We start from the raw sequence: 11,989 nt of genomic DNA, 5'->3' as shown, positions 1-11,989 counted from the left end.
ATCTGTTCCAGTGTCTCCCCTCACTCTCAACAACCTCTTCCTCATCTCCAGAAAGAAATCCTCAATCTCCCCTCTCCCAGCTCAAAGCCATTATCCCTCCACTCCCAGCCCTTGCCCGAAGTCCCTCCCCAGCTCTCTTGGAGCCCCTTCAGGTACTGCAAGGCTGCTCTAAGGTCTCCCTGGAGCCTTCTCTTCTGCAGGCTGAACAGCCCCAACTCTCCCAGCCTGTCCCCATAGGAAGGTTCTGCAGCCCTCTGATCATCTCTGTGGCCTCCTCTGGACCCTCTCCAGCAGCTCCAGGTCCTTCTTGTGCTGGGGGCAGCAGAACTGGAGGCAGTGCTGCAGGTAGAGTCTGAGCAGAGCAAAGCAAAGGGGTAGAATCCCCTCTCTGCGCTGCTGCCCCACGGGGGATTCCTTCTGGCTCCTTTTCACGCCCGCGCTGGGGGTGAGAGAAGCTCATGAGTGGTTTTAGTCTCTTGACTTCCCACATCCCTTCTAAGCTCATTCGGAAAACATCTCTCCTTGCCCAACGTCTCCAGCAATTCCCCTGCCCCTTTGTTTTTCTGGAGCTCTGTAATTACATTATCTGAGCGCGCAGCTTCGGACTGCAATCTGCAGGAGAGATGAGGAAAAAGCAGCGCAGGTTTTGCAACATCTTTGAAGCTGTCTTTAGTCCGGGCAGCAAGGACAAAACCAGCCCTCCATTCTCCACAAACTTCCAGCTTTGTGGAGCTCTCGGGAAAGAAGGTTCCATGGGCCAGGGCAGGAAAATCCATGAGTTCAGGTTATTCTATTAAGACTATTAATAACTACTTTTTTGGCAGCGCTTCACAAAGGAGAGAACCAGCAGGTATGCAGGAGGTGTAATTAGGTTGATAGTTAACACTCTGTGTTTTCCAGTGGAAGAAAGGTGTCCCTTTAATGCTTGCTTCTTCCTGGAGGAGGACAGCAAAGCTTCTTAGGTGACATGGAGTGTCCCGAGTATGTGCCAAGGGAAAGCTCTTTGCAGAGGAAGATGAAGCTGGGATGAGTTTTTCACATGGGGGTGGGCACAGATCATTCCGCATTTTGGATAATGCCGGAACAGCTCTGACACAGAGCCTGGGATTAATATCTGAGTCTCAGACATGGGGAGGACCAACACGTAGGAGTCTTGGACCTGGGTGGGCGAACATCTGGGAGTCTTAGGGAGGGGGATGAACATCTGGGAGTGTGAAACATGGAGTGGACCAACATCTGAGAGTCTTAAACATGTGGGTGACCAACATCTGGGGTCTTAAACTGGAAGCCTCAATCATGGAGGACACCAACATCTGGGAGCTTTGGGGCTGAAAGGCCAGAAGGGCTCTGGATGACAGGAGAGCATACTGAGGGGAAGAGGAAGGCGAGAGCAGGCAGGGGCGATGCTGCCCAGGCCCTTCTGCTACTCCCGTTTGTCCTCTTCCACCCCGATTCCTCTTGCGTGCCGCTTTGCCGCAGGGCCCTTCAAAAGCGCGACCGACCCCTCCCGAGCGGCCGGGGAAGCCATGCCGGACCGCAGGCTCTCTCTCCAGCTGCAGCCCCCCGGGCGTTCCCCACTGCCCCGGGCCCCCTCGACGCCCTCGGGTCCAGGCCGGGGTCGCAGAGCGGAGGCGGGGGCCCGAACCGTCGCTTCGCCCGGGACTTCTCGAGCTTGCGGACGGGGGTCCGCACCACCCGCCGCTCCCCACCTCAGCGTTGCCCGCACGGGGCTACCCCACGGGGGGCGCCGCGGCGACGGCCCCACGGCGCGAAGCGGCCCCGCGCCCGCCGGGCGGCGGCGGCTGCCGGTCTGGGCGGCCGCGGCGCGGCGGTGCCCGGCGCGGGGCCGGGCCGGGCCGGGGCCGGGCGGGGGCGGAGGGCAGCGCGGGGCCGGTCGGCGGCACGGCGCGGCGCGGCTCCCGCGCTGGGCCAGACTCAGCCCCTTTCTCCCGCCGCCGCTGGCTGCGAGCGCGCTGCGGCTGGAGCTGCCCCCAGAGCGGCTTCGTGATGGCGGCGGCGCGGGCTCGGCAGCGGGAGGCGCCCGCCCAGCCCTGCGCGCCGCGCCGCTAGCGGCAGCGCCCGTGCCCGCGGCGGCCGCCCCGGCCCATGCCCCCGGGGGGAAGGGGGGCTGCAGCAGCCCGGCGAGCCGCCCACCCGCGCAGCGGGGGCATCGCCCCCACTCGCCGCTCCTGGGAAGGCGGAAAGGAGGCAGCGGCGGCGCCGGCATTGTGCGCGGCAGATCGCAGGCCCCGGCGGCGCGGGGCTCGCCTGCCTCCCGCCCCAGCCTCATGAACCAGCCGGACGGCTCCGCTGCGGCGGCGGCGACGGGAGCGCAGGTACGCGGCGGCCGGGCGGCGTGTCCCCCTGGGGGAGGCGGAGGGAGCGGGGAGGAAGGGAGGGAGGGCGGCAGCCGCAGCCGCCCCGTCGCGGAGCCCCGCCGGCGGCGCTTTGGCGCAGTGCGCGGGGGGCGCCGCCGGGGCACGGCTCCCCTGGACCCGCCGCGGCCCGCGGCCGGACCCGCCGCCTGGCCCCGCAGCAGGGCGGAAAACAAAGCGGCGCCCATCAGCCATGTCGGCGGGGACAAGTCGCCGGCCGCGGCCCGGCCCGGCCCGGCCCGGAGCCCGCACCCTGGCCCGACTGCCCCCGGCCCGGCCCGGCCCGGCCGGCCCAGCGCTGCGGGCCCGGAGAGCTCCGCTCGCCGCTGCCCTGCTTCGCTTCGCGGGGCTTTTTATTCTTCTTTTCTTCTTTTTCTCTCTCTTTAAAAAATTTTTTTTTTTTTGTAATTCTCTAATTTTCCTCCCGAACGGTCAGATTTGGGCTGTTTTTTCTTTTTCTTTTTTTTTTTTTTTTTTATTTTTCCATTAAAACGACGCCACCTAGAGGAGGCTATTTCGTAAATAAAAAGAAATTAAAATTGGGAAAAAAAAAAAAAAAAAAAAAAGGAAATATTCTGCGATTTCTTAATTTTTCCAGAAAGTTGGGGCCGGCGGGGGTGGTGCGGACCCGCGCATCTTCCCCCTACATCCCCTACCTCCCCATAAATCCTAGTTTGATCCATTTGGAAGCAAAGCCCAGCTCTCATCTAAATGAAAATTAAGCTGGAATTTGAATGAATTCAGGGTTGGTTGTTTTTGGTTTTGTTGGTTGTTTTTTTTCCCCCCTTCGTCCCCCACTTTTTTTCTGGAGGAACAAGGAAGCTGGGAGCGGCAGAGTGAAGGGAAAGTGATCCAAGTCGGAGGTGGGCAGCGCTGGCTGGGGCTGCCATGGAGTGATTAGTTTGGGAAAGTGGGAGAATTGCTGTTCCGGAGCAATTAGGAATTGTACTTCATTGTAATTTTGAACTTGTGCAGCACGCTCTGCCAAAACCCACTGCATTTTCCTTTTTTCTCTCTCTCTTTTTTTCCTTTCTTTTACTGCAATGCTTAAAGTTATTTGTTTCAAATGAGGACTTTTGCAGGAAAATCAGAGCAGAGAAAATTTGCTGTGGACACACCCAAATTTTTCTCCCCTTTCCTCCCCCCCCTCCCCCCCCCCCAGTTTCCCCTTTTTTTCCCCCGTTTTTCCTTTTTGTTTTGTTTTTGTTCTTTTTTTTTAAATTGATTTTTGGATTTCATGCAAAACTGCTCTTAAACAATGAGCTCCTTAAACCCAGTCCAGGAAAACACGAGAAGAGGCAAAAAAATTAGGAGTCAAATGTCAGTTTTATTTTGGAATTTCTTGGCTTTGCTGATTGGGTTTCTCCTGGCATAATTAAAAGAGAGTTTCCAGCTTTTAATTTCCTACTTCTTTTGTAAAGAGGGAAAAAAAACCCAAAGAAATTCCATAAGAAGGTTTTTTTTTAAATCTTGGGTTTATTTTTTTCCTCTTCTTTTTTTTAAACCACACTGTAGCAACTCTGTGGAGCCCAGAAATCTGCTGTTTCCCCAGGTTCATTAGGAGCTCTGCCACGCCATTAGCAATCTGCATAATTAGCAATATTCTGGGGAAAAAAAAAAAGTGAATGCAGATTTAGTAATTCTGATTTTTTGTTTGTTTTTTTTTTAATCATGCACGAACAAAGATAAAAAAATCAAAGGCTCAGCCATGACATTTTGCACAATTTCAAAATCCTCTTTTCTCCCTTCTCAGAGTTTAAATTGAAAATATTTTTTGAAATTTTTTTTCTTCATAATTTTTGGGTGATTTTTAAATTTTTTTTTCTCCCTTCATATTCTCCTCCTGTTATTTTGTTGTTGCAAGGGGAAGCCTTTGAGTTGTGTGGACTGTTCACACCCTGCTTTATTATTGTAGGGTTGCCCTTGAATACTGGAGGGGGGTTGGTATCGATTTTTTTTTTTCCCCAAACAAATAACAAAAGAGCACTGAAACCTGCATTGTTTCAAGGAGAGAAAAAAAAAAAAAACAATCGAGGCGAGATGCTGCCACCAAACCGAGGGGGAAGGGAGAGGAAGGGAAAGATTAGGTCAAACATTTGAGTTTTACCAACCTTGACACAGTCTCCTCTCTAAAATGGGGACAAAATAGCCAAGATGGCTCCACAGCTGCAGCAGGCTGGCAGTTGGGCTTGGGTTTGGTTTGGGTTTTGTTTTGTTTTTATCCTTTGTAAAAATAAAAAAAAGCGCATTTTGGAAATTTAGAACTCCCAAGGGATCTTTCTGGAGCAGCAAATCCTAAAATCTGGGCAACTCAAAAAACAACAACAACAAACCCCCCCACCCAGAAAAAAAAAAACAACCAAGGTGAAATTTTAATCTGGAATGGATTTTAAAATCTGGATCTCAAAAGCCATGGAAAGTTTTGTAGGGATTTTTTTTGGTCGTTTTTTTTCTTGGGTTTCTTTTCCCCTTTTTTCTTTCTATTTTTTACCTGCCTTTTAATTTTTTTTTACTTCCTTTTTCCTTCCTTTTTTTCTTCCTTTTTGTTCCTTTAAAATTTTTTCTATTTTTTTATTTTAAATTTTTTCTTTTTATTTTTTCTTTCCTGATTTATTTTTCTTTCTTTTTCCTTCTTTTTCTTTCTTTTTCTTTTTCTTCATTTTTCTCTTTTTCTTTCTTTTCTTTCTTTCTTCTTTCATTTTTTCTTTTTCCCCTTTTTTCTTTTCCTTTTTTATTTAACTTCCCTTTTTCCCTTTCTTTTTCTTTTTTCCTTTTTTTCCTATTTTTTCTTCTTTCTTTTATTTTTTCTTTTTCCTATTTTGCTTTTTATTCGACTGTGACTTTGCTGTTTGCTGAGAATGAGGCAGGAGTGCCTGGTGAATTCAAGGCTCAGGGGCTGCTTTTCACTCCCCTCCCCTTGAATTGTTTCACATTTTGGGTTGGTCAAAGTGTGTGGGGGGAGGGTGGTGATGGAAAAAATAATTTGCAAAGCAGGATAATTCTTGGGTGGAGGAAAAAATACTCTGGCACGTCAACTTCAGATTTTGATTTTTGCCTTGATTCCCCTCCCTGCCCCCCCTGAAAAGGACCCACCCCCTTCCTGAGTCTTGTAGCAAATAAAGGAGCGAGTGCCAGGGGGGGAGCCCAGCAGAGGTGCAATTAGAGTGGGCTCAAAATTCCACACAATGCTCCAAATTGGATTGAAAAATTCCCAGAGATTTTAGCCATGGTTTCATCCAGGAAGCTTTGCTGTGGTGGTTTTTCCATCTCCTTAGCACTCCAAGAATTCCCATCCTTGAGCTGCACCCCGTAACTTTCTCTTATGCTGTGATTAAAGCCACAGAAACTGTTCCACCAGCATTTTGGGGGTTTTGGAACGTTTCTGACCTTTTTTCCAAACACATTTTTTTGATGCTGCTCTCTCCCTTCCCATCCCCACACCCTCACCCCAAGACCTGGGGAGCAAGACTGTGGCTGTGCCTTGGCATTGTGGGGGGCACCCATTGATGGCTCCTGCATTTTAATGACCAATTATGACACATATTTAATTTTGGGGGTGTTTTTGGAAGGTTTCAGACCTTTTTTCCAAACACATTTTTTTCTTGGTGCTCCTTCCCTTCCTGCCTCCCACCCCCATTCCCAGACCCTTACCCAAGACCTGGGAAGCAAAACTGTTGCTGTGCTTTGGGATTGTATGGGACTCCCATTGCTGGGTGCTGCATTTTAATGCCAAATTAAGACATATATTAATTTTTGAGGTCTTGGAAGTTTCAGACAGTTTTTCCAAACACATTTTTTGATGTTGCTCTTTCCCTTCCCATCCCTACACGCTTTCCAAGAGCTGGGAAGGAAAACTGTGGCTGTGCCTTGGGATCATGGGGGACACCCATTGATGGGTTCTGTATTTTAATGACCAATTACAACACATATTTAATTTTGGGGGTATGGAGGCTTTCTGACATTTTCTCCAAATACATTTTCTTGATGCTGGTCTTTCCCTTCCTGGCCTCTGACCCTCATGCCAAGACCTGGGGAGCAAGGCTGTGACTGTGCTTTGGGATTGTGGGGGACACCCATTAATGGGTGCTGCATATTAATGACCAATTATGTCATATGTTTAATTTTTGGGGTGTTTTTGGAAGGTTTCAGACCTTCTTTCCAAACAGTTTTTTCTTGGTGCTCCTTCCCTTCCCACCCCCACAGCCTCACCCCAAGACCTGGGAAGCAAAACTGTGGCTGTGCTTTGGGATTGTGGGATACACACGTTGCTGGGTGCTGCATTTTAATGCCAAATTACGACATATATTAATTTTTGGGGTCTTGGAAGTTTCAAACAGTTTTTCCAAACACATTTGTTGATGCTGCTCTTTCCCTTGCCATCCCTACATGCTCATTCCAAGAGCTGGGGAGTAAAACTGTGGCTGTGCTCTGGGTTTGTGGGGGACACCTGTTGATGGGTTCTGTATTTTAATCACCAATTATGACACATATTTAATTTTGGGGTTCTGGAAGGTTTTTGACATTCCTCCAAACACATTTCTTGATGCTGGTCTTTCCCTTCCTGGCCTCTGACCCTCACCCCAGGACCTGGGGAACAAGGCTGTGACTGTGCTTTGGGATTGTGGGGAACATTCATTAATGGGTGCTGCATTTTAATGACCAATTATGACATTTATTAATTTTTTGGGGTCTTAGAGGTTTCAAACAATTTTTCCAAACATTTTTTTGATGCTGGCGTTTCCCTTCCCATCCCTACATGCTCACCCCAAGACCTGGGGAACAAAACTGTGGCTGTGCTTTGGGATTGTGGGGGACACCCATTGCTGGGTGCTGCATTTTAATTACCAGTTATGACATATATTTAATTTGGGGAGTCTGGAGGCTTTCAGACATTTCGTCCAAACATGTTTTTTGATGCTGTTCTTTCCCTTCCTGGCTTCTGATCCTCACCCAGTGCCTGGGTGAGGGCAGTGTGCTGTGACTGTGCTTTGGGAGTGAGGGGGCACCCATTGGTGGGTGCTGTATTTTAGTGACCAATTATGACATATATTCATCTTTTGGGATCTAGGAAGTCTCAGACCTTCTTTCCAAACACATTTTCTTCTTGGTGCTCCTTCCCTTCCCACCTCCACACCTTCACCCCAAGACCTGGGGAGCAAGACTGTGGCTGTCCTTTGGGATTGAGGGGGGACACATTGCTGGGTGCTGCATTTTAATGACCAATTAGGACATTTATTAATTTTTTGGGGTCTTGAAAGTTTCAGACAATTTTTCCAAAGACACTTTTCTGATTCTGGTTCTTCCTTTCCTGGCCCAAGACCCTCACCCCAAGACCTGGGAAGCAAAGCTGTGACTGTGCTTTGGGATTGAGGGGGTCACTTATTGCTGGGTGCTGCATTTTAGTGACCAATCATGACATATATTTAATTTTGGAGGTCTTGAGGGTCTCAGACATTTCTTCCAAACACATTTTTTTCTTGGTGCTCCTTCCCTTTCCACCCCCACCCCCTCACCCCAAGACCTGGAGAGCAAGACTGTGGCTGTTCTTTGGGGATTGTGGGGGGCACACATTGCTGGGTGCTGCATTTTAATGACCAATGATGTATTAATTTTTGGGGGGGGTTGGATGTGATTGTGGCTGTGCTCTGGGACTGAGGGGTACACATTGCTGGGGGCTGCATTTTAACGCCAAACCATGCCATGTAGTTAATTTTTGAGGTCACAAAGACAACGTTTTGCACTTCTATCTTTAGAAGTTCAGCCTGCTCTCCTAAAATAGAGGCATTGAGGCTGGGCAGAGCCTAGCTGCTGTCTGTGCTCAGCTGTTGTGAGAGCGCAGGGGGTTGGCTGCAGCGGGGTTGGCTGCAGCGGGGTTGGCTGCAGCGGGGTTGGTTGCAGGGCTGCTCTGCAGAGCTGCGAATGCAGAGGCAGAGTCCTCAGCTGCAACTCGTGGGGATGCCGTCAGCCGTAGGTGTGCGCCGCAACCTTGCCCAGCGTTAACTCTCTCCAGAGCAGTTGCTTTGCCACTGCAGCTTCCATGAGCCCTGCTGCAGGCACGGAAAGCTGCTCCCAGCTTGGAAGGGGTTGCTGCATCTCACCTCTCCCTGTGCCTCTGTCCTTCCAGGAGAAACCTGCTCCTGCCTGCAGTTTGGGTCATCATTTTTCAGTGCTGTCTGAGTTCACAGAGAGTTATTTTATGTTAATTTAATTTAATTTTTAAATTTAATTAAATTTAATTTTTTATTTTCATTAAATTTTATTTTAAAATTTTATTTTATTATTTTAGTATATTTCAAAAATATTTTACTAATTTTAATTTTCTTACATATATTTAATATTTTAAAATTTTGTTTTAAAATTTATTATTTTAAATATATATTTTAGTATTTTATTTATTTTTTAAAAATATTTTAATTTATTTTTAATTGTAGCACATTTCATTATTTGGTATATTTTTTAATATTTTATTTTTATTGTAATTTGTTTCATTTTATTATTCTATATATTTTTAATATTGCAAGTTTATTATTTTATATATTTTTAATATTTTATTGTAATTTGTTTTATTTTATTTTATTATTTTTATATATTTTTAATATTTTATTGTAATTTTTTTATTATTTTATTTTATATATTTTTAATATTTTATTTTTATTGCAATTTGTTTTATTCTATTTTACATATTTTTAACATTTTAAGTTTTATTTAATTTTATTATGTTATTTAAATTTTATGGTTTTATTCAATGCTATATTTTATTAATGTAACACATGTAATTTCCTTTCTAATTTCACTTTATTAGTTTAAAATTTAATTTACATTTTATTATTTTTAAAAAATTTAGTTTAATCTTCATTTTATTTAATCAGTTAAATTTATTTTTTAATAAAATTTTTATTTTTTTAATTCCATTTTAGTTTTTATTTTGCTTTACATTTTATTTATTAATTTATTTGTGTGATTATTAATTTATTTCATTTATTTGTTTTAATTTGATTTGATTTTAAAATTTGATTTAATTTAAAAATTTGATTTAATTTTAAAATTTTATTGCTTTAATTTTTTCATTAACATTTAGTTAGTTTTAGTAATTTTTTTTTCCCCAAAAAAATCATTTTCTAGTTTCTTTTATTTTTTTTCTGGAAAGTTGATTTTTTAAAAAATTGCTGCTTGGCTGCCTGGGTGGAGGAAGAGGAGGAGGAAGAGGAGAAGGAGGAAGAGGAGGAGGAGAAGGAGGAGGAGGGGGAAAAGGAGGAGAAGGAGGAGGAGGAGGAGGAGGAGAAGGAGGAAGAGAAGGAAGAGGAGGAGGGGAAGAGGAGGAGGAGGAGGAAGAGGAAGAGAAGGAAGAGGAGGAGGAAGAGGAGGAGGGGAACCCTTGCAGAGTCCTAGCAGCAGATTTCACCTGAAATATATTTTATCAAAGGATTAATAAAAGGGAAGATTGGCAGTGGCTGGTGCAGGGTGAGGATGGTCAGCAGCCATCTTTTCATGCCTGGTTGCAGCCAGCCAGAAGCTTATTAAAGATAATATTTAGCCAAGCATCACCTGAGAGCTTTGGAGGCTGCTCCCTACCTCCAGGACCATTCCCACCTTTCCCTGCCCTGCCACCAGCTCTCCACCCTGGCTGTAGCTCTGGGGGTGCACAGGCAGCTCTGCAGCCTGGTGCTGAAATCAGTGTGCCCCAAACTGGGGGCATCTCGCTGGGTTTTTCAGGGGGGTGAGGGAGTTGGAGCCTGTTGTAAGGCTTGAACTGCTATGGATTCAGGATGTGTGCCCTCCCCGTTGGATGCCAGGCCTGGGGAAGGGTTTAGAGCTTCACACCGTGGTGTGCTGGGGCTTGCAAGGTTCATGGTGCCAGATGCCCACAGCTCCCCATGGCATAACTCCCCATGGCACAGCTCCCCATGGCACAGCTCCCCATGGCATAACTCCCTATGGCACAGCTCCCCATGGCATAACTCCCCATGGCACAGTTCCCCATGGCATAAGTCCCCGTGGTACAGCTTCCCATGGTACAGCTCCCCATGGCACAGCTCCCCGTGGCATAGCTCCCCATGGCACAATTCCCCATGACACAATTCCCCATGGCATAGCTCCCCATGGCACAGCTCCCCATGGTACAGCTCCCCATGGCACAGTTCCTCATGGCATAAATCCCCATAGTGCAGCTCCCCATGGCACAACTCCTCATGGCACAGCACCCCGTGGCACAGCTCCCCATAGTGCAGCTCCCTGTGGCACAACTCCCCATGGCACAATTCCCCATTGCACAGCTCTCCACTGCACAGCTCCCCATGGCACAGCTCCCCATGGTGCAGTTCCTTATGGCACAACTCCCCATGGCACAGCTCCCCATGGTGCAATTCCCCATGGCACAGCTCCCCACGGTGCAATTCCCCATGGTACAACTCTCCATAGTGCAGCTCCCCATGGGGCCAGCTCCGGGTGGGTGAGTTGTGGGGAACTGCACTTCTCAGGGTTCCTGACATTGCAAGTGGGGCTGCTGCTGGCTTCAGCTTGAGCACCTTGGACCCCCCTTGGATTTCAGGGCTGGCATGGTGCAGGCGTTATCCCTGCAGGATAGGTTGGGGGTGTGGTCACCCAAGGCAGGCAGCTTCTGTGGGACTCACGGTGTGCATGAAGCACACTGCACGTGCCCAAGGGCTTGCTGGATCCCCCCTCCACCTGCTGGTGTCAGCCAGGCTGCTGTGGGTTGCTCCAGTTCCGGCTCAGATCCATGTAAACAATAATTAGTGTGCTAATGGTGCTGGGGACTGTGGACTGGGTTGGTCCTGCAGTCTTGGGGAGCTGCCCATCAGCACAGGTTTGGTCAGAGGTGCTGGTAGCAGGATTAGGCCTTGTTTGTGCATCCTATGTTAGGTGGGGAGCGAAAGGGGAGGGCTGGGGGTGCCTGGGCAGGGGCTGCAAGCGTGGCTGGGGGCTCTGGTTGCTTTTTGGTGGGGGAGTGAAGGGCACTGGGAGGTACCTGTTGTAATTCCTCCATTTCTGAGTCTCCAGTGTTCCCAGTGTCTAAGGTCTCATGGTGATGGATCCAGTTGGGCCATACCATGTTTTCTGGGGAAGAAGTTTCTAGTTTTTCAAGGTCTTTTATGGATTAATTGCTAGTCATCTGCCTCCTTTTTGCCTTTGTTTGGTTTCTTGAATGTCTCTTGATTATTTTGTACTATGTGGTGCCAATTTAGTGGTTAAGTAGTATGCAAACTACATCTGGACTTGTTGACTTTGCATTAACAATCATGGATTTGTCTGAAGCAAGGGAATAGAAATGAATGCTGCTGTTTGCCATGGGTAGGAGATGAAAAATAACCATTTGCAACGTGTCTTTCATCAGTGGCACACGACTCTGGGGCCACTTGGCACAGCAGTCATGTGAGGGCTGGCCTTAGAAACCGTGGAACCAGGAGAAGGGAGGAGGGCCCTGGAAGGCAGCAGTGTGTGGGGTGTGGTGAAGGGATTGACTCCATGTGCTGCTTGGCAGAGGCATGGCATGTGCGTCGTGGGTACCTTGATTGGCTCTGGTGACAGCAGGAGTGGGGGGAAGTTGGAGTGCAACGGCATTGGAAAGAAGTTTCCTAGGTGAGAAGCTGGAGATG

General features: G+C 47.8%; 1 protein-coding gene across 1 annotated transcript in view; it reads left to right on the top strand.

Moving 5' to 3' along the window:
• Positions 1-1,403: 1,403 nt before the first annotated feature.
• ZNF618 (zinc finger protein 618) overlaps positions 1,404-11,989 on the top strand; it is a 166,998-nt gene continuing 156,412 nt past the window's right edge. Inside the window, exon 1 of the mRNA XM_054393217.1 lies at positions 1,404-2,679. Coding sequence (XP_054249192.1) covers positions 1,404-2,679 — 1,276 coding nt within the window. The remainder of the gene's footprint in view (positions 2,680-11,989) is intronic.

This window comes from Indicator indicator, chromosome 28, assembly GCF_027791375.1.
Source record: "Indicator indicator isolate 239-I01 chromosome 28, UM_Iind_1.1, whole genome shotgun sequence".
Lineage (NCBI taxonomy): Eukaryota > Metazoa > Chordata > Aves > Piciformes > Indicatoridae > Indicator > Indicator indicator.
This window is presented reverse-complemented; position numbering and strand designations above follow the sequence as displayed.